Consider the following 21,833-nt stretch of genomic DNA (forward strand, 5'->3'; position numbering starts at 1 on the left):
TTAAGGGGGTCCTCCCACAGGGCAGGGCCTGCAGATTTCTCGGATGGAGATCGAAGGGCGAGAGCTTCCCCTCACAGAGACCTCTGAATAACAGGGCGCTGCCTATTAGGAAGACCGCAGGGACTGGGAGCATGAGACCTAAATTAGAACCTCAGCAGGATTCAGTAGGGAGGGTGCTGGTCTGTCCTGTATACCTAATAAAATGGTAGACAAGCACAGACTTCAATTTTTTAATAAGTTGAAAATAAACTTCTGCATAATATTATATAACATACACAGGGAGAGAAAGGTTATGACGCTGGTTTGTAGGGAACCCAGATGCCAGGGAGGATGCAGGATGCTGGTTCTCTGGCTGAGGAGGCGAAGACTGACTCCCAGCGTGGTGCCTGGCAGTTTCAGATGGGGTCTGAGATGCGCCCTTCCTCTGGCTGCGTCAGCTGTCTTCAGTCTCCAGAAGAGAGAAGGCCTCACCTAGAGGCCCTTTGGTGGCCACCAGAACCAGGTTTCTTGGCGAGAGTTCGGGACTGAAGATGGGCAGGAGCTCAGCGTGGAAGCCTGTGAGAAAGGCAGGGCTACTCATGAGAGAAATGAAACAAACTCGTAGCCACTTCCTGCCTAACCTGTACACATAGCTCTCCGCATAGGAGAGGCCCAGGAGGATCTAAGGAAACCCCGCTTTCTACCAGGAAATGAGTGCCCGAGATGCTGACTTGGGAGGAGGCAAGCCTCAGCACATTGTAGGGATGCTGGCTTAAGATGCACCTCAGGGATGTATCACCTATCCTATGGTAATAGGCATCCAGATTCAGCAGGAATTTGCATTAACAGGCCCTCCCTCCCCCTGTCTGATGCTGAAACAGCTGTTGGCCCTAGAATCACCATGGTGATGGGCCAAGTCCCAGCAGGTGTAGGGGCGGGGACCTGAAGGAGACCCCTAGAGCTCTAGCCCTGGGTCCCTGGTGTGGCCCCCCTCACCCTGCTCCTGAAGGTAGAGCAGCCGGTCCAGTAGAATCAGAGTCTCCACCAGTGGGGCCAGCAGCAGGGCTAGGCTGAAGAAGGCCACCACACGGTTCTCCTGGGCCTGGTGAGCTCGAAGGACAGCCACATTCAGTGGCAGGTGGGGGTCCAGCCCCACCCGCTGTAGCCCCCGCTGCACATATCTGTGGGGTCAGTCATAGACAGCAGTCAGCTTAGAAAGCCACTCCTCCATTCAAACTGTCCGTTTCTAATTCAATTCCAGCTCTGCTTTTCTACCTTAAGGGCATTTAAAAGTATATATTTATTTGGCTGTGCTGGGTCTTGGTTGTGGCATGTGGGATCTAGTTTCCTTACCAGGGATCGAACCTGGGGCCCCTACATTGAAGCCACTGGAACACCAAAGAAGTCCCTTAAGATGAGTTTTTATTTACAGAGTTTTCTGGCTGTGAACTGTCTGTTCAATAGCAAATCAATCCAAAAATTTATTTTTAGACAAACCTGTCCAATTATTTGGGCTTCCCAGGTGGCGCTAGTGGTAAAGAACCCGCCTGCCAGTGCAGGAGACTAAGAGACGTGGGGTTCGATCCCTGAGTCAGGAAGATCCCCTGGAGGATGGCATGGCAACCCACTCCAGTATTCTTGCCTGGAGAATCCCATGGACAGGAGCCTGGTGGGCTACAGTCCATAGCATTGCAAAAAGTCAGACATGAGGCGACTTAGCATGCACACATGTCCAATTATTTAGCCATATTTTTATCATTTCAAAAATTTGATAAAAGAGTGACAACTACCTTTTAAAGAAAATGTGAAGCTGTCTCAGAACTCAGTCACTACCCCCTCCCCCAACCCAGCACATCTAGATTTTCTTTAGGACATGCTAACAAGTGAGGGTGGGAGGGGAATCATACCCCCAGTAGGTGATGCCCCCCATCTCACCGCCCCCAGGCCCCCAGCCTCACTCTTCAATCTTGAGCTCGTGGACCCTGGGAATCCCCTGCACGCCTGGCCGCCGGAGCTCAGGCTGGGCACACCGGATGACGGTCTCCAGTGCTGCGCGGTAGCAGTGGGTTCGGAGGCTGGGGCCTGCTTTCTGTAGCCGCTCAGCATATTCCTCCAGGGCGTGGCAGGCCCCCTCCCGAAGCCTGTAGGGCAGTTCACAGCCGGGCAGCCCAGCCACCCACTGACTGAGTGGGTAGCCGCCAGGGTCACTCAGCTTCATGTAGCAGCAGCCCACTGAAGCCAGGGCCACCACCTCAGGGCAGCAGGAGAAGTGCCTCAGCAAGGCGACACTCAGGTCCCCGCAGGCGTGGAGGCCCGTCAGCAGCAGGCGGGCCCCGCTCTGAGGCGAGGTCTCCAGTGGAAGCAGGAGCTCCTCGCACAGGGCCGTGGGGTCTACCCACCTAACCACGTGGTGTGGGGGGTGACGGGGGCCAGTGTGGACCACCTGTGGAGGTAGGACAGAACAGAGGCAGATGGGAGGCCTGTTTCCTGTCCTCACACCACCTCAGGCCACAGGAAGGGATCTGTCCTGAGTTCCTTCCCAAGGAGGAAGGTGGGAGAGCAACTGGGGCAGAGGAAATGGGATAGATTCTGCATTTGTCATTACTAACTGCAAATCTTTTCATCTCTGAGCCCCCGCTTCCTCATTTGTAATGAGGCTGATACCTGATTGGCCACTTTGTACAGGTGGCTGTGAGAAGGAAGAAAGCAGTGTAGAAAGCAGTTTTTAACTAGAAAGTGCCTTTAAGATGAGGCTTTGGTGAAGGAGGGATCTTGGGAAAGAGGTAGCAGAAACAGACACCATCTCGAGCTGAGACACTTAAAAGAGAGAATTCAGCCTTGGTGCCTAGTTTCAGCCAAGTGGATCCTGCTCTCATGGTCCTGGCTGCAGGAAGGGCTGGTCTACCTTTGGGTTCCTCTTCTCCTCTTTCTCCAGAGTCTGTAGGAGCTCCTGGTCTAGGCGCTGGGCTCTCTCCACCAGTCTCTGATCCCCTTCAATGCTCTTTACCGTCAGCCCCAGCCCCAGGGACATGAAGCGGGAGAGATGGCCCTGGAGTCAAGAGAAGAGGGATAAAGAGCCCTGTTCAGGGTCCCCTACCCAGTCCCCATCCCTACCTATGGTTTGGACACTTGGGTACCAGGCCCCCAGAGGCTTAAATTCTGTGCCGCTTACTTCCTGCGCTCCTTATTATCTGCCCCTCTGGGCATGTGGCCTGATAACCCGCCTTCTAGTTGTTCTATCCCCATGACAAAAAAACCCACAAAAAACAAAAGCAGATTATTATGGGTCTGGCTCACCTGGCCTGAGCCTACATCCACAACCTGGGTGCAGCCTGTGAGGTCACTCAGCTTCTTCACCAGCTGAAAGGAGAGGGAACAAAGGTCCCCTGGCCATTGGGTGTTGGCTCCCAGGACAAACACTCATAATGAGAGCGGAGAGGAGCTGAGGATGGCAGAGGAAGATGGGTAGGGGGTGCCATGGAGGAGACAAGAGACATGGAGACCTAAATAGGGTGTGCTGACCCCCTGGCTCAGGCTACTGTCTTTGCTCCTCTCAGGACAGTGATTCAGTCCCCACAGAACAAGAGCCCTGCTGTGACGCCATGAGCAGATTGTGAAGATTATCAGAACAAGAATAAGACAGTGATTCAACTATAGCCACCAACCAACCCAGCAAAAGGATGAATATAGGATTATAGTATACTTGCCAAGGAAGGGACCATCTAGGGCCTCTGGTCCTATAGGTGATAAAAGGTGCCCAAACCTTAGTAACCCCTAGGCTTAAGGAGTCCCCAAGGCCCCCAGATACCACCTGTACCCCAGCCATCTCCTCACCTCTCCCAGCCTCCGAATCTCATGCTGCTTCTTGGGCCTGACATGTTTCCGGAATGGAGCTGTCAGCCGGGAACTCTGGCTGGGATTCTCCAGGAACTCTGAGGGGGTCTGAAACCCAGGCGTCCGGGTAAAGGCCAGGGCATAGGCTGTGGACTTCAGGGCCAGCAGGGTGAGTGGCCACACCGACCTGTACCTGAGATAGCCCGCCCAGGCCCCCTGTGAATAGTCCCATTGCATCCTGAGTGTGCCAGCTTACAGCCCAGGAAGCCCTTGTGAGACTGAGCAATGGCTCCCTGCGGGGCTCGGCTCCGAGTCCCCCAGCGCGGGGTCCCTCTTGCCCATACCTGGCCACTTCCCCTTCTCTGGGCATCCCCAGCAGCAGCGTGGCCAGCTGTGGCGGGTTCAGTCCATCCAGTGCTTCCTGCCATGAGGAAGGGAGTGTGCCCCACAGGTTGTCTGTGAAAAATTCCTGTAGGGGAAAGGGAGAAGCAATCAACAGGCTACTTCCCCTCCCATTCTTCCCTACCCATACAACACACGGCCACCAGCTACAACTAGCAGGAACCTCTCCTCATCGGAGTTACTTCTCTGAAGTCTGCTCTAACCTTCCCCTCCTTCCTGAGCCCAAATTGCATTCTGGACACACTTCTTTTAGAAATGTCCCCCTTATTTATATGCGTGTCCTCCACTCAACTGAACTTAGGGGCGTGTATGGTAGCTTTGCACCTGCCTCCTTAACACAGCAGTGACTAACACACACTATTAGTATGTTACCATCTAGTAACCTACTGTTACATGCGCCAGACACCATAGATGCCAGACATTATATATGCCAAAACGTTTGTTTTTGTTTTTATTTTTGGTCACCACATGTGACATGTGGGATCCTAGTTCCCTGACCAGGGGCCGAACCTGGGCTCTCTGCAGTGAAAACACCACTAACCACTGGACCGCCAGGGGTTCCCCGGCAGAATGTATTTTTATTCATTTATTTGTTCAACACAAATTCTGGAGCTTTGCTTAGGCATCAAGTTCTGTCCTAAGCTCAGGGGATACAAACAATGAAACAGACAGACAAGATCCCTGATCTTGCAGAGTTTACATTGAAAGAAATTATTTCAAGTAACATCAAGGGCCACGCAGACAAGAAAACACTAATGAGACAGTAACATAATGGAAAGTTTGAGAGTGTACTCTTAAGATAGAGTAATACAGCACGTGTGAAACACTGCATGCATTGGCTGCCCAGAGGCAGGGGTGGGGGTAAGTAAAATAGGTGAGGAGGGTCAAAAAGTACAAACCTCCAGTTACAATGTAAATGTCATGGAGATGTATAGTACGGTGACTGTTGTAAATACTACTATATTGTATGTCTGAAAGTTGCTGAGAGTAGATCTTAAAAGTTCTCATCATAAGAAAAAAATTAACTATGTACAGTGATGGATATTAACTGATGCAAGAGATGGTTAGATAGCATCACTGAGTCAACAGACATGAATTTGAACAAACTCTGGGAGACAGTGGTGGACAGGGAAGCCTGGTGTGCTGCAGTCCATGGGGTCACAAAGAGTCAGACACAACTTAGCCACTGAACAACAATTATTTCATAATATATACAAATAGGAATCATTACGTTACACACCTAAAACTAAAATGTTACATGTCAATTCTATCACAACTTTTAAAAATTCAGGTAGTAGCAAACACAGAATATTTTAATATGCCAGATACTGTCTGAAACATTTTATATATGTTAATGCATTTCATTAATCTGTCCAAGTCAAGAAGCTAGTAAGTAGTGCAGCTGGAATCTGAAACCAATTCAACCCTAGAGTTTTGCTCTTAACCACCCTACTCAATTGCCTTTCTGTTGAGAAAAAACATTCCAGGCAGATCAGTAAGTGCAAAGGCCCTGATCAGGCCAGTGTAAATGTAGTATAGTGAATGTGGGAGAGAATGAAATGTGATCCAGTTTAAAAGGGAGCTTGTAGGTAATGGTAGTTACCACTACCTATACTTAGGATCCAGGCAAGAATACTGGAATGGGTTGCCATTTCCTACTCCAGGGGATCTTGTCAACCCAGGAATTGAACCCATGTCTCTTGGGTCTCCTGCATTGGCACGCAAATTCTTTACCACTAGCGCCACCTAGAAAATCCCAGAGTACCTAGGAAGCAAGAAATGTCATGATCAGATTTACATTTTTAGAACAAACAGTCTGCCTGTTTTGTGAAGAACTGGGTATGGAAGGGAGGAAGCAAATACAGAAATCAGTTAGGAAGTAGACCAGAAGAGAGATGATGTTGGCTTGGCCTAGGGTGGTAGCAGTGTCAATGGAGACACATGGGTGAATTTGGTATCTATTCTGGAGGTTGAATCAACAGACTTGTTGAAAGAGCTGAATCAGAAAAAGCTGAATCAAGGATGGCTTCTGGGTTTGGGAAGTGAATAATTCATTGGATGCTGGTGGCATTTATACATCATCTCATTTATTCTTCACAATGATCCTTCAAAACGGGATCCATTTTGCAGCTGAGGACCTGGGGCTAGGAGGAATTTTTTTTTTTTTAATGCCTAATGTTAACATGATAGGGAAGGCGGGATTCTAGTCGGACTCTGTCAACTTCCAAGTTGGAATTGTCCATTACACGGAAAAACCAGGAATTTATTCAAAACCTGAATGAACGAACATGTGTGTTCTTGAAAACACCTCACATGTTCCTGGGATAGTTCAACACTGCCGCAGAAGCATGGCTCAAATGTCCATGCGCTTTATTACTCTGGACACCAGAAAGTTAGAAAAACACCCTAGATGCTAGAAATATTAATATTTAGGTCATCTGGGAAAAAAAAGAATCGGGGGTTTTGCCCAGCTTTAACCCTTTCTTGTACAGACAAAAGACTGGAAAAACCTATTAGAAAAAAAGATCAGACGCTAACTCTCCAGATTCTCCCCTAGTCGTGGCTAGGTAGCCAATCACACAACCAGGAGCACCCCACCCACATCCCTGTGGCCTCACGATGATGTAGGCGTCCAGGATGGAACGGTAGAGCGTCACGACCCGGGTGAGATTCACCGCTAGCTGTCTCCTCTCTTCGTGAGAGAGGTGCCGGGCGGAGACCCCGGGCATTCCGGGGCCCAGGCGGTGGCGCGGGGAGCGAGAAAGCAATGAGGAGAGAACCAGGGTTAGGACCACGCGGGTCCGGGATCCCGGTCGGGTTCAGCACTTCGGGTGGCCTCAGAAGAAAAAGTGTTGGGAATCTGGTCCCCGACGCTGCCTTTCCGGGATTCCAGGCTGGGGTTGAAGACTTCAGGCGCGCTCCTGACGTCACAGGTCGCGGCGTCCCACTGCGCCAAGGTGTCTACGTCTGAGACTAGCGGGGCGGGGTGCCTGCGCAGTGACGCCATAGAGGCGTGGCGCAGTGCCCAGCTCACGAATAGGGGCGGGCCATGTCCCAGGTCCCGCCTCCAGATCCCGCCCCTTCCCGTACACTTCTCTCCTCTCCGGAAGTGAGGCCGGGGTAGGGGGGGGGGGTCAGGCGCGTTGCAGTTCCCGTTAGTCGCGGCTTCCCCACACCTTCGAGTTGTACCTCCACGGGGCTAGAGGGGCCGGGGAGCGCATCCCGCCCCCGCCCCCACCCACACCGCCCCCTCCTCCGCCGCCGCTGCCGCTGCCCACACACTCAGAATCCCTGGCCTCGCTCCCGGAGGCGGGGGCCGTGCGGGTACGCGGGCGCCGGCCTCCGGCGCGTTCCAACCCGCGGGCCTGCCGGCCCGGGCATCGCCGACGCGCGCCAATTTCCGCATCCGGCTCCTGCCGCTTCCGGTCTTAGCGGGCCCATCTAGGAGGTAGGTGAGTGAGCGTGCGAGGCTGGCTCCGCTTCGTGGATGGCAGAAGTGTGCAGTCCCTTAGACTCGGTTCCTTCCCCTCCCAATGTGTGTTGTCAAAAGTCCTTTCGTGAGACAAAGATTTGAGTGAGATGCATGTGGAGATTTCCCCCACCTGGAAACGAGGGAGATGAGTGCCTGAATTTGTATGTCTACTCCTGGGATCCGCGTGGGGATGCTAGGGTAATCCAGAGGTCAACTTTGCCAAACCTGTCACTGCCTTTGAGCATAGTTAGACGTTCCCTCCCTGGGCAGATGATGGAGTTCACCTATTCTGGCGTTGTAGATCGCAGTTACAGCTAGTTGGCCCTGCGACCCCCTAAGTTTACAAATGAGACTGAGATCTAGAGAGGAGACATGGCCTTCCTAATACCATACAGCTGGTGAATTGTGGAGCTTTCTAGAATCCAGGCTTCCTGGTTCAGAATGAAGTTCTCCTTCCGTCATTTCACATTTGAGAGGTTACTCTGATGTCTTTCCTCTCTCTTAAGTCCTGCAAAGATGGGTCTTATTGATTCCCAAGTCTATGGGCTCTGTTATCAGGATCACTTTCTTCCCTAGGGTATGCTGCAAACCTCCAGATGCTGGTCTGTGGGATTCAGCAGATGAGTCTTCTATCCTCCTCTCATCTGTAAGCTGTTCTTCCCAACTGTTCTCTCAACATTCCAGTGTCATCATGTCTACCTTACTCCTCAATCTGGATTTTGGCGAGCCTCCCCCCAAAAAGGCATTAGAGGGAAATGCCAAGCACCGAAAATTTGTCAAGAAGCGGCGACTCTTGGAACGGAAAGGCTTCCTCAATAAGAAGAAGCAGCCCCCTAGCAAGGTGCCTAAGTTGCACTCAGAACCTTCAAAGAAAGGGGAAACTCCCAGGGTAGATGGGACTTGGAAGGCCGCTCCCCTTCCAAAGAAGAAGACAACAGCTGCCTCCAGCAGTGGGTCAGAGCAGTCCCTGGACAAGAAAACTGCAGTGCCTTGGCTGACCCCTGCCCCTTCACAGAAGGCTGGTTCTGTTGTGGCTAAAGTAGATTTGCTAGGGGAGTTCCAGAGCGCCCTACCAAAGATTAAGAGCCACCCAACTCACCCCCAGAAGAAGGGCTCCCAGAAGAATCCTCCACCCAAGAATGGCCCACAGAACTCCACCCAAACACATTCAGAGAGTAAATACTCTGGGGCATCCCAGAAGATACCAGGGAAGATGGTGGCAATTGACTGTGAGATGGTGGGTACTGGACCCAAGGGGCATGTCAGTTCCTTGGCTCGATGTAGCATTGTCAACTACGACGGAGATGTGCTTTATGATGAGTACATCCTCCCCCCCTGCCACATTGTGGACTACCGGACCAGATGGAGTGGTATCCGGAAGCAGCACATGGTAAATGCTACACCCTTCAAGATTGCTCGGAACCAGGTAAGAGGCATGAGGGATGGTGGTAGCAGCGAAGCAGACGGAGCGAAGTCCAAATCATTTTTCAGCACAGGATATCACTCTGGGAAGGCCCCAAAGGATTGTGGAGGGAGGGTTGGGGTGTATGGAGTAGCAGATAAAGAAAGCTTTTCTTTTGGGATGAAGAGTGGTAAGAACCTGGAAACTTACAAGTAGCTGGTGTAATAAACTGTATTAGATCTGTTTTAGATCCCAAGTGGAATCCTCATGTGAATAATTGGGACTCTGCTAGAAAAAGAGCAACCTGTGATGGACAGAGTAGCAGGCATGAGTGCCAGGGGGAAAGGGCTCAATCTGAGAATACCTTGTAGAGGTGGGGCTAGGGTTGAGAACAGAGGTAGAGAGCGCTTCCCGAGCAAGAAGTGGCCCGTGGCAGTGTGGAAAGTTGGTGGATAACTGGAACAGGCAGCCTGCAATGAAGGGGGTAAAAGACACAGGGCTGATATGTTGGGGTTCTCATCTCATTCACTGAGCAATCCTAGCCACTGTAAGCTCTATGCTGAAAACTGGAGGCATGCTGAATGAACAGGAAAGGGGGATGAGCTAATAGAGGGGAAGGGGAAAGGAGCCTGCTGGTCTTGGAAGGCCTCCAGAGGGCACCCTTGGTCCACTTTGTAATTTCAGCTCCACGTTCTTTGTCTTGTCTAGACACACTGTTCCAGTAATTTCTCATATGCCAGAGCAGTCAGTTGGAGGAATTTCATCAGAGGTAGAACAGCTGGATTTTAGAAAGAACATGAAGAGTTGAAGAACATCCTGTGCACCCTCAGGGGCATAGCTGAGCAAAGGCTCAGGAGAGTTAGGAGATGGGGTGGGTCTGAAACAGCACATCCACTTAGCTTTAATGAAGGCTGTGTGTTGAAATTAATGCGAAGTAAAGGTATTAGTGGTCAGTAAACTGTAGGGGCAACTAAATGCCAAATTGATTAGACTATATCTGGTTTTCATCATAAAAATCACTGCCCAAGCTGGGGTGTGAGACTAAGGTACATTCAGATGAGTCTGTACCCTTCCAAGGGGTCCCATTGGGAGGCCAGGCATTGATTCCAGGCCTGTTAACTCTTTCACAATCTGTTTGGAACGCCATTTTGGTAATGGCCCTCAGAGTTCATGGCATATTCTTTAGTTGTCCTCATTGGAAGTGTGTCTTTTTCTTTTTTAGGGGGTGGGGCATACCTCGAGGCTTGTGAGATCTTTGTTCTGGAACCAGGGATCAAACCTGGTCCCCCTGGCAGGGAGAGTGCTGAGTCCTAACCACTGGACTGCCGATTCTTAATTCCCAATTTTTAATTTTTTATAGCTTGTAGGCCCTTTGAGAGTCTGATGAAAGCCATCGATTCCCTCCCAAAAAACAAACACAGAAACATATGCATATCAATTTGCATATAATTTGGGGCTTCCATTACCTCCCTGGAGCCCATCTTTACAGTATTTGTCCCAGCCTGTATCTAAGGCCAACGTAACAATTATCATGGTTAAAGAACTTCAGGTATCAAGCCAGGACTGAGCTAGGTAATTACATGAACATCACATTGAGGTAGAAATTAATGCAACGATAAGGAACCACTGGCTAGGTACATCCAAACAGGGTTACACCATAAAAAATACTTACTTTTACCTCAGGGAGAGGAGATGGATTTCAGGTGAAAGAAAACTTGTGGGAGAAGGCATTTCGAGGATGAGGCAGGTGAGCAAGTGGTGAAAAGAGCCTAGAAGGACTTACAGCTATGTTGGGCTTTTAAAATGCAGAGACTGCATCTATGAATCGTGCTCCTCACCACCTCCTCTTCCATGTCTGTTTCAGATCTTGAAGATTCTTACAGGGAAGATAGTGGTGGGGCATGCCATCCACAACGACTTCAAAGCCCTTCAGTACATTCATCCCAAGTCCCTCACCCGAGACACCTCTCATATCCCCCTCCTCAACCGTAAGGCTGACTGCCCAGAGAATGCCACCATGTCTCTGAAGAGTCTCACCAAGAAGCTGTTGAACCGGGACATCCAGGTAGTGTCTCCCCAAATGCTGCCAGACCCCTGGCTTGGACAGGAAAGGCCCGCCTGCTGCCTGTCTCCATGCTCTGACACTCAGATTCCTCTGATTGTAGAGTGATCCAAGGGGAGATGCTCTGATGGGAAGAGCTTTGGGCAGAGAGGTCTATCTCTACTTAGGAATAATAGTTCTTGTTTCCTGCCTCCCAGAGTGTTCCACAGGGTACTTGGAAAAGGAAAAAAGCCTGAAAGTGGGGCTAAAACCCTAAGTAAGAAAAGTGGGAAGCAGGTAGTTGTGGTGGCCTAAATTACCAGATAGTGGCTTCAAGGGCCTCTTATGTATTTCATATGTTTGACAGTCAAAGAGGGGGTGGTCTGCCTGGCATGAGGGTATAGACACATGTCATTCATAGATTACTTAAGGAGCTAGGGAAGATGGAAGACTCAGAAGGTCTGTCTATGATCTGGTCTGTTCTGCTTCTCCAGAAGAGTGCAGAACAACATGGTGTGTACTTGTGGGCACAGAAAGGGCTGAGGCAGACAGTAGTATGAGTTGGACCCCTGAAATTAGATGATGAGTGGGGCCCCACCAGAGGTCTGCCTTTGTCGCCTGCTAACTGCAGAAGCAGCAGCATCATTGAGGTTGGAGAGAACCAGTTGGGAAGGGAGGAAACGGTCTCTTGTAGCCTCATGCTCTTTTCTTCCTCCCTTGTTCAGGCTGGGAAAAGTGGACATTCCTCAGTGGAAGATGCTCAGGCCACCATGGAGCTGTACAAGTTGGTTGAAGTTGAATGGGAACAGCACCTGGCCCAGAATCCCCCTAAAGACTAGTACCAGTGGGGACACTGGTGATGCGGGCAGGCAGAAACAGCATCACGCCCAGGAGAGCAGGGCAGCGGGCCAATGGACAGCTCCACCAGCCCCACACCTTTGGAAGCTAGGGTTTCTGGGGAGAGGGAGGCTACACCCCAGACTTAACATCCATTGAAATTTCACTTCAGGTGTTCTGTTGTGTGTCTGGTTAACCGTTCCATGGAAGGAGGACGCCTCCATGTCAGAACCCGGCCCTAGGCCGTTTACCTCTTAAATGGTGCTAACCATGTGTTCCAAGGTGCTTTGCTTCTGGGAAAGTCTTTTGACTTTCAAAGGGCACGGCAAACCGGGAAATGTCTTTTCCCAAACTGCCTTATCACTCGGGTGGTCATGTGTCTCATTTTATGCCTTTCCTTTCAAGCAATTAACAGCATCCTCTTTCACTCTCAGAAGTATCCTGTTGGATGATAATTTGTGTGATCACAATGCATTTCTCAGACTCTGCTTTCTGCTCAGAGTCTACATCTGGTTTGTGTTGGGATATATCCACCTGTTCTTTCCACCTTGAATTCCAGAGGAGCCATTCCTGGTGAGGTTTAGTTCTCCTTAGGGTTATGGGCAGTAGAGGTAAGAGAAGACTTGGAAATCAGTTTTTCTGATTTAGGAAAGCAGTCTCCTAAAGTGATAGAGAAATTTATTTAATTTAAACCCCGCTTGCTAGGTTAAAGAAGAATTATAAAGTGTTTCAATGAGTTTTAGTCTTTTACTTTGCTAAACCAAGCCTCTGAAAACACAAATTATTCCCTTGATAAATTTTTTTATAAAGGAAAAACAGTTGTGTGGTGTTTTCTTTATAACTTCACATTAAATAACTGTGTCACAGACTCCTTAGAGCTGTAATTCTGCTAGGGGGGTTAGGGTCTCTGTGGATGACACTGAATGGACCCTGGTTTGCTGGAAGTCATCAAGAAGCGCTGACCAAGCCTTTGTATGTAACCCATGTGCTCTGCTGCCTTCTCGTCCCTACCGCTAATCAACAAGCACACCTAAAATGACACTTCAAGCCGCGCAAACACCCTCACACAGGGTATGTGACCAGGAGGGTGACTCAGAGTGGGCATGTGGGAGGGATGCAGCGGGGGAGGAACGGTGCTCGGTGACGCCAGCCTGGTTGCTCCTGCCAGCTCTTCCTTGGTGGTACACACCCTGATGTTGGGAAAGTGAGTCACAGGTCTGACCTTGTGGCTGGGATCACTGTCTGCGCTCTTGTCTTGAGAGAATGCAGACTCCGTGTATACACCGAGACTCGTGCCCTCTTGAGTGGCTATTTTGGCTCCAGAGGCCAGAGTCACAGTGTGGCTGCCTCGAGAAGGGGATTTGCTGCAGCCAGATGAGACCGCGGACGTGGTCTTGCTGCTGTGTCCTGCACTGCGGCATCTGCTTGAACGGGCAGCTGTTCAGCTCTGAGCAAGTTGGTTCCTGTTGAACCCAACATAAGCAATGTCCATGACACTTCACAAAGGCGCTAGGCGTTCTCACACACCTGTAAGTGGGAATAATGTAGGAAGGCCACACCAAAAACTGGGGTTACAAGTCTTAATTGAAATGAAGGTGAGTCTTAATTACATTGCAATCGGGAAACTGGAAACTAAGTGGAAAGTTCTTTGAGTTCAGGTTTTAGGGTACCTGGCTTTGTAATTTATTTTATGAAGTATACTGTTGATTTACAATATTGTTTCTGATGTACAACAAAGTGACTCAGTTATATGTAACAATCATATAGTCTTTTTCATGTTGTTTTCCATTGTGATTTATCATATGTTGAATATAGCTCCCTGTGCTATATAGTAGGACCTTGTTTGTTCATTCTATATAGAATAGTTTGCATCTGCTAACCCCACACTCCCAATCCATCCCTCCCCACCTCCCTCCTTGGCAACCACATATCTGTTCTCTGTGAGTCTGTTTCTGTTTCACAGATAAGTTCATTTGTGTCATATTTTAGATTCCACATATAAGTGATATCATATGGTATTTGTCTTTCTCTTATTGACTTACTTCACTTAGTATGATAATCTCTAGTTGCAGTTGGCTTTTATGCTCTACTTCACCCCCCTCCCCCCACTCAGGCGCCCTCAGTCCAGCATTGGGAACGGCTAAGTCTCACTTTTGCTCACCAAAAGGAACCTGGAGACCAGAGGACCTTGCAACCATTTTCTTACTCTTTTCTCATATCATACTTCCTGGTCAGAGCCCAACTCACCCTGCAGGGTGCCTGGGGATCCTTGTACTTGAATCCCCTTCTTTCTCTGCCCCTTTGTTCGCAGGCTTCATCCAGTTGATGACAGATAAGCCCCATTGCAGATTGCTACCTAAATACCAATCAGCAAGTCCTGGTTTGCCTTAGGTTTGAGGCCCTTTAGAGTGGAGCATGTGCACAATAAAACAAATGTTCTTGTGATAATCTGTTTCCATGTCTTGGTATTTTCTAATGCTGAACCCCCTTCTGCAGGTGAGAATGATAAAGGGCAAAAGAGTGTGAGAAGTATATCCTGCCAAACATACTGATCTTTTAAAATTTCATATAGTAAAGTGATTCTTGGAAGGGGAAGTGTATTTTGAAATTTCAGGTCATAGTGCTGCCATTCTCTCTACCCTTAAAAGCCACTGATTGAGGGAATTCCTTGGGAATCCAGTGGTTAGGACTCCATAGTCTCACTGTAGAGGGCCCAGGTTCAATCCCGGGTCAGGGAACTAAGATCCCACAAGCCATGTGGTACAGCAAAAAAAAAAAACTGATTGAATCAAGACTCTAACAAGGAATCATTTGATTCCTCGTTTAACAGATGATTACAGCTGACAGTAGGAAAGATGAACAGTACTATAATTATGAACTTGCCCCAAGGCACATTAGCTCAAGTCCAAGTTTAGAGACACAAATTCCCATGTGTGCAAGTGTGCTATGCCAAGTGCATTTATGAATATCCTGCATTACAGTCTGTGTATTGTTCACAGTGCAGTTTGGTTTACTCCGTAACATAGGGCAAGTCCACCAAACAGTTGATAGCAGAAGAGCATTTTATTGCTGTGTAGATACTAGGCATCAATTTTGATTTTGCCACTTACTCCATTTGTGCTGGTAAATCAGTTTGCTTCTTGGGAGCCTCAGTGGTTCTAGCGTTTAAATCCTGGGATTCTTTTCTCCTCCAACTAATAAAAATAAATGAAAAAAATAAGTAAATAAAAAATAAATAAAATTGTCATTTCCTTGACAACTAGAAAAATAAATAAAAATAAAAAATAAATCCTGGGATTCTTTTCTAACTTTGAAGTCTAGCTGATGGTTGCTGTCATTCATAATAATAATGGCAACCACTGAGTGCTTCTCTGTGTCAGGTACTGTGCTGAGTCCTTTAGGAGCATGGTCCTATTCTCTGTAAGGGAGACAGTAGTATTCCAATTGAACAGTTGAGGAAACTGAAGCTGACAAAAAGTAAGAAAACTTCCCTAGGCTAAATAGCTGGAAGTTGGCAGTGCTGGCACTCAGACCTGCCAGGTCTGTCTGTCTGGAGCCTCAGCTCTTAAGCACTCTCCGACTTGGTTGGTAACACAGCCAGGCAGCATCTGGTGAGGCTGGAATCCTGCCACTCAAATGTTTATTATTAAATACTTGCTATGTGCCAGGCATTGTGCTAGGCACAGAGAAATGGCATGTGCCCCCAGTTGCTTACAGTGATCTGAAGAAGAGAGACCAGTAAACTAATATCAGTGCCCTGTGGCAAGTACTGTCTAGAGTCACTGAAGAATTTAAAATAGGGGAGTGATGTGATCAGATTTCAGTTTTAGGATAACAATGCTGGCAGCCAAATGGAAGCAGGATTGGAGTAGGGCCAGAACATGAGTTCTTCTGTTTGAGTAATCTGATGAGCAATGATGTAGTCCTGAATTAATGAAGTGGGAAGCTGCATATGAGCATCACTGAGGAGGTAGAATCGATAAAACTTAGAGATCAGAGCAAGGGGATTAAAGGTTGCCTTGATATTTCTGAACTACAGTAAATAGACAGCAGTGGTGTCTATTTGGTGTCTAACCAAGACAGAGTATATGGTGGGCAGGAGAGCAGGTTTTTGAGGAAGATGACTTGGGTATTGATTGGGTTGACTGTGAGCTTCTTGAAGATACCCAGGTGTAGATGTCCAGCCAGCAGTTGGATGTACCAGACTGGAGTTTAGCAAAGTAAATGAGATCTGGGGCTGGAAACTAAAATGTAAGAGACAAGAGTATAACAGTGAGACAGAAGCCTTGGATTGGACTGAAGCCTTTATATATAAAGGTATATAAAGAGCAGGTCAAAATCAGAGTCTCAGGAAGTACCCATCCTCATAAGCTGCTGGAGGAAGAGAGGTCTGAGAGAGGACTATCCGGTAAGAGGACAGCTAAGGAGACTCTCCCCAGGAGGGAGGAGGTAGCATTAACAGCATGGACAGCCAGTCCGCTGAGAGCAATCAAGAGGGTCTATTTTGTAGCACTCTGGTGCCCTTCATCTGAGCAATGTCTGAAGAGGGCAGCAGAAGCTCAGCTGAGGTGGGCTGGAGAATAAACTGGAGGCGAGGAAGGAGAGGAGTGACTGTGGGCTGTTCTTTCTTGGCTCTGAAGAGAAGCAGATGAGGGTTGCTGTAGGAGCGTGAAGTCTGAAGGTGCCAATAGATAAAGCCAGCAGAGTGTAACTTGGCTGCGAAAGGGCAGGTGAATTAAGCTGTGGTGGATCCTGGAAGAGTAGAGGGGAGGGATGCCAAGCTTAGCCTTGGCCAGCAATCAGGATTCATTGTCTGCTGGGTCAGAAAGGAAAGAGGAAAGGGTAAGGCAGATGGCAGATGGAGATGGTTGGTTTTTTGTTTTGTTTTGTTGGGTGCTTTTTGGCCACATGGCAGCTTGTGCAGTCCTAGTTCCTTGACCAGGGATTGAACCCAGGCCCTTGGTGTTAAGAGCGCAGAGTCCTAACCACTTGACTGCAAGGTAATTCTTAGAGCTGGCTTGGGATGATGGTGGAATAAAGTGATTAGGATCTGGTGACCTTTCTTGCTCATTAAATTGGAGGCAGAGTAGTCGGCTGAGTATGAGGGGGAATCCAAGGTACAGAAACTTAGAATAAAGATAGTGTGGAGCAGCCACTAAGGAGACAGGAGAGTGAGCTGACAGAATACAAGGAAGGACCTCTGAGCCACGGCAGCATTCCTGACGGAGGTCAGAGACGGAGTTTGCAGGGCCCCTGCAGACTGCTTGTCACATTTTTCTCCTAGCATCATTCAGCAACCCAAACAGAGAAGTGAAGGGTTTAAATGCTCACAGCTGACAGTGTGTGGTCCCCGAGGCAAGTGCCTGAACCGAGATGGAGATGAGGTTGATGGAGTCTGTGGAGTCAAGGACCTGAGATGCTGACCCATTGAGTAAGTGCTGGAAGCCCCCAGGGGCCCACAGGATTTCATATATATATACATATATATATATATATATGTATATATATAGTGGGGGGAGAGGTTGGGGGGGGGGTGCCACGCAGCGTGTGGGGATCTTAGTTCCCCGATTAGGGATGGAACCCATGTGCCCTGCAGTGGAAGCCCGGAGTCTTAACCACTGGACCACCAGGGAACTCCCCAGCCTCAGGACTAGAAACAGGAGGATGGGGAGCTTGAGCTAGATCGTCAGGGACCTGAGGCGGACAGATGCTGCAAACAAGGAGTTGAAGACCTAATAAACACACGGTGAACTGGGTCGTGTGATTTAATGAGCTGGGTCAGGATTTCTAAGAGGACAGCTGAGGCATCATGGAGAAGCATGAAGAGTTCTGAACTCTCCAAGCCAGTGGGCATGGGCTCCCGAATGGCTGTATCCCTCACATTTTCATACCTGATTTTTATCAGAGTACCTCTTTCATGCACCTATGAGTTCAGTTCAGTCGGTCAGTCATGTCCGACTCTTTGCAACTCCATGGACCGCAGCAAGCCAGGCCTCCCTGTCCATCACCAACTTCCACAGTTTACCCAAACTCATGTCCACTGAGTCAGTGATGCCATCCAACCATCTCATCCTCTGTCGTCCCCTTCTCCTCCTGCCTTCAATCTTCAAGGACAGTCAAATAAATGATTAAATCAAGAACAAGTGTACTAATGAAAGACAGATATTTTTTTCAGTAGTCATTGCTTTTGGCTGAAGTCATTCATTTTTCATCCATTTGTTCAAGAAATATTTACTGAGCACAAGCCAGGTGCTGTTGTAGGCCAGTGAATTCTGCACTGACCTCCCTTGTAGTGGGGGTGATGAGTAATACGAAGAAAAGTAAGGGGATAAGGCAGATATGTGTACATAAAATTTTAGATGGTTTGTTTAGAGAAGGCATCTTTGAGGAAGTGACATTTGAGAAGACCTGAAAGAAGTGAAGGAGCAAGTCAAGTAAATATCTGGGGGAAGAATATTCCAGAGAAAGAGATCAGTGCAAAGGCGGAGTAATGCTTGATATATTTAGGGAGCAGCAAGGCTGGAACAGGGGAAGCCAAGGGGAAGGGGGTAGGGGCTGGGGGGTCAGTGAGCAGGGGGAGATATAGGCCCATAATACAGACCCCTGTAGGCCATTGTAAGGACTGGGACTTAATATCTGCATGAAATGGGCCCCAGTGCAGGGTTTTGAACAATGGTGTGAACTGACTCAGGATTTAAAGGACTCTCCCTGGCTGCGGTGACTGGAAGAGAGTGGGAACAGAAAACCAAAGCGGAGGTTCTTGCTGTAATCTAGGCAAGAGATGACGGGAGTTGAGGCCAATGAGGTGGTAAGTAGCCTTATCTGAAACTGCTTAACTTTGCACACATAGACGATCTCTTGTGCAAGGTTGATGCTGAATGGATGTTTAAGCCAAGACTGGCATCTTTGGCCTTTCAACCCTCACCCAAGCTCCTGTACATACTAGCCCACCAGATAGCTCAGGAAGTGCACGCACCCTCACCAGTAGGGGATCCAAGTGTGGTCAGGGGTGGAGGTTTGCCACCGTTTCTGGGTGGACAGTCAGGTTGTACCACCTCCTCCAGGCAGTGACTAAATGGGTGAGTGACATCTGGTGGCACTGCTGAGCTCAGGCAGGGGTCCTGGTGAGCCCTGGCCCCCCCAGCCCCTGGTCTCTGGGAATTGCTGCGCAGGTTTTTGTCCGCTCTGCTCTCTACCCTCCTCCCGCTTCACTGTGCTGACTTTGCTGGTTTTGTTTCTTTCTTTAATATGTGAGGCTCCTAGCCTTATTTAGGGATACCATCAACTCCGTGCTTTCTTTGAAAGAGTGTATATAATGCATAGGATTTGGAGAGATGTGGGGGTGGAGGGAGAGGCAGAGAAAGAAGATATTTTTAAGAATTTGGCATGGAAAGACAAGCACATCTTAATCCTCTCCCAGGCTTAACCAGATTCCATTCTGAAGTGTTTAAGAGCAAGCTTTGGAATCAGACCCAAGGCAGCGCAGACAAAGTTCTTGCACAGTGGTGGGCTCAGAGCCACTCTTCTCCCAGACCTGGGCACTGAGGATTGGGCCCTTGCCCGTGACCCTGACCCTCCTGTCCCAGTGCAACACCAGGAACCTAAACTGTCTGGCATCCCCAGACCAGAGGCAGTTTCACCTAAAGTCCAGGTCCTTCACTCCCTTCTATCTTGTGGAATCCTACTCAGTCCCTCTTTGGAAAGACTCCATGAGATGGATCCAAACCATAACCAAAGGAGGGAGAAGGCAGACTGCCTCTGCCCTCAGAGCTGAGGAGGAGATGGAGCCCACGCCCAGGACCAACGGGAAGTCAGAGGCAGATAATCCAACCTGGCAGCTGGAGGCCTCAGGCTGGGGCTGGGGTGCTGGGCTGGGCTGGCAGAGTGGGTAGGTCTGGGAAGTTTTCCTGAAGGCTGGGAGGGTGGATCTGGGGTCTGATCAAAGAAGCCTGGGCTAGAGCAAGGGTAGAGTGTTCTGTTGCCTTCCTGCTAGGTTAGAAGCCACCCCCATGCCCACTCTCCACTCCAAGGCAGGAACTGCCTCCTCCCAGCTTTGAAGTCAATTCCCTGGGACTCCTAGGAACCTAGTACCAGGGGGTCTGGAAGCTCATCAGAGGAGACTTGGCCCACGGAGACCACACTGCCCCCAGTCAGGGAGAAAGGCACACCCTGTGTGTCCTCGACTCAGGATGGCACCCTCTCTATGCCAGTTACTGCAAGCTCAGCTGGAAGGCTAACAAGAAATCCAGATCATCTGGAAACCTGGAAATGTGTAGCCAACAGTCCCAGAGCGCTGGAATTCAAGAGGCGTGAGACCGTAGTGAGGAGGTTGGCAATTGTGAAATCCAGGATCTGCTGGCTCTTTCGACCTCCCAGGGACATGTCCCTGAGGATCCCCAAGTGCCAAAGCTCCTGTCTGATGTCTTTCCCAGGTTGGTGGAGAAGATGCAGGCAGGGAGAGATGGGGGCTTCATCCAGACAGTGTGCGTCCTCAGCCTAGTGAACTGAAATTCACAGGCACGAGCCAGCCTGGTGCCCCCTGGGAATCTGCGCAGGCAGTGGGAGGGGGGTGCTGGTGGATGGGGAGGGGTGAAGGGGTACTGGGCTGAGGGAGGCAGGGGGACTATACAGTCTCTCTTTGACAGCTAACATTTTCCAGAGCTGGCGCCCGCAGGGGAAAGGAAATCAGAGCTTCCCACCTCACACATCTTTTTCCCATTTTGTTCATGCTGCCCAGGGAAAGCCATTAGGGCTAGGTCAGTCTGGGGCCTCCCCTACCCGCCCATGTCTCCAGCCCTACTATGAGGAGGGGTTGGTTGGTGGGGTCACTGGAAGGACAAGGCCCTAGCCTGGTGAAGGGGCCAGACTCTGAACTCTTGTATCCCTTCTTAATTCCCTGCCTGCTCAAGATGAGAGGATGGGGGCAGGGAACAGGAATCTGGGCTCCTGGGGCCCACCCTTATTCTGCACAAATCCCCCTGCAGCTCTGATTCTACCTCTGGGGAGTCTGGCCCACTCTCCTGGGCTTTGTCTGCAGCAAGAAGGGCCCTGGGGTTGGGGAAGCTGGTCCTTATTACCCAGGTCCTGGGGTTCCAGCCTCCTCCCTGGAGCCATTAGCACAGCCAGCTTCCATAGGAGCCCTGCTGGGGGCCAAATTACCAGGTCTTATCTGGAGACAGTAGTGGCATCTGGGGGGCTAGAGAAGGAGGGAAATGGGCACGCTAAGGAGCTTTGAAGAGGTGCTCCCCCCAAGCTGGCCGACGTTCCTGAATCTGATCCATCAGCCCCCCTTACCCTGCACCCCAGGGACAGTGGGTCCAATACCCTCTTTCTATCTCCATACAGAACCTCAAAGCCTAGACCTAGGGCCCCCTCAGTCTCTTCTCTGGGATCTCACCCTTCTCCCCCCACCCCCACCCCACTTCTTTCCTCTTCAATCTCAGGTTCTGATTATCTGGCCCAGTGCCCACCTTCCGCAGTTTGGGCCAGAGGAGGAATGTAGCCCTGACTCAGCCTGCCCCTGACGACTTCTTTCTTCCCCCAGAAACTCCAGATCGCCTCAATGGACAGAGGGGTTCTGTGGAGCCCTGGCTCTTCCATTTCTCATCCCCAGAGAGTGGGAGAGGAGATATCTGGGAGGGGGCTTGAGATCCCCAGAAAAAGTGTTGGGCTGCACCGCAGGCTGTTCATCTTTTCCAGGGTTAGCCACTGTCCCCAGGTGCCATGCAAACCCAAGGTCCACTCTGCCAAGCTTGTCATAGCTACAGCCTTCTCCCTCCTGCCTTGGGTTGCCAGGGGTTAATGGGCCAGTGCGAGAGTGGAAATGGCAGAGGGGTCTGGCCCTAGTCACTGCATCATAAAAGCCA

General features: G+C 49.7%; 2 protein-coding genes across 8 annotated transcripts; one reads left to right on the forward strand and one right to left on the reverse strand.

The window, feature by feature from the left end:
- Window positions 1-216: 216 nt before the first annotated feature.
- Window positions 217-6,964, reverse strand: METTL25B (methyltransferase like 25B). 4 transcript variants are annotated; one of them, XM_043453555.1, is made up of 8 exons: window positions 6,834-6,964; window positions 4,158-4,282; window positions 3,814-3,921; window positions 3,277-3,339; window positions 2,885-3,028; window positions 1,938-2,422; window positions 976-1,160; window positions 217-555 (listed from the first exon to the last, which is right to left on the reverse strand). In XM_043453555.1, the coding sequence occupies exons 2-8, from the start codon at window positions 4,239-4,241 to the stop codon at window positions 434-436; spliced, it is 1,191 nt and encodes a 396-aa protein (XP_043309490.1). In that variant the 5' UTR covers window positions 4,242-4,282; window positions 6,834-6,964; the 3' UTR covers window positions 217-433. The 4 variants fall into 4 exon arrangements, with proteins under 4 accessions (XP_043309490.1, XP_043309482.1, XP_043309469.1 ...); XM_043453547.1 differs by having other exon boundaries at window positions 3,814-3,966; XM_043453534.1 differs by having other exon boundaries at window positions 3,814-4,006.
- Window positions 6,965-7,530: 566 nt separating this feature from the next.
- Window positions 7,531-12,783, forward strand: ISG20L2 (interferon stimulated exonuclease gene 20 like 2). Of its 4 annotated transcripts, none has more exons than XM_043453592.1 (4): window positions 7,531-7,667; window positions 8,264-9,113; window positions 10,954-11,154; window positions 11,856-12,783. In XM_043453592.1, exons 2-4 carry the CDS (start codon window positions 8,379-8,381, stop codon window positions 11,967-11,969), a joined length of 1,050 nt encoding a protein of 349 aa, XP_043309527.1. In that variant the 5' UTR covers window positions 7,531-7,667; window positions 8,264-8,378; the 3' UTR covers window positions 11,970-12,783. The 4 variants fall into 4 exon arrangements, with proteins under 4 accessions (XP_043309527.1, XP_043309518.1, XP_043309511.1 ...); XM_043453583.1 differs by having other exon boundaries at window positions 7,534-7,663; XM_043453576.1 differs by lacking the exon at window positions 7,531-7,667 and adding an exon at window positions 7,695-7,750.
- The last annotated feature ends 9,050 nt before the right edge of the window (window positions 12,784-21,833 follow it).

The sequence above is a fragment of the Cervus canadensis genome, chromosome 2 (assembly GCF_019320065.1).
Source record: "Cervus canadensis isolate Bull #8, Minnesota chromosome 2, ASM1932006v1, whole genome shotgun sequence".
Lineage (NCBI taxonomy): Eukaryota > Metazoa > Chordata > Mammalia > Artiodactyla > Cervidae > Cervus > Cervus canadensis.

Coding starts and splice junctions, on each gene's coding strand:
- ISG20L2 (XM_043453576.1), top strand. Junction 9,114..10,953: donor TCAAGATTGCTCGGAACCAG/GTAAGAGGCATG, acceptor TGTCTGTTTCAG/ATCTTGAAGATTCTTACAGG. Junction 11,155..11,855: donor TGTTGAACCGGGACATCCAG/GTAGTGTCTCCC, acceptor TCCCTTGTTCAG/GCTGGGAAAAGTGGACATTC.
- METTL25B (XM_043453534.1), bottom strand. CDS start 6,944: ATGCCCGGGGTCTCCGCCCGGCACCTCTCTCACGAAGAGAGGAGACAG. Junction 4,007..4,157: donor AGAGAAGGGGAAGTGGCCAG/GTATGGGCAAGA, acceptor GGGCTATCTCAG/GTACAGGTCGGTGTGGCCAC. Junction 556..975: donor GCTCTACCTTCAGGAGCAGG/GTGAGGGGGGCC, acceptor CCTTTCTCACAG/GCTTCCACGCTGAGCTCCTG.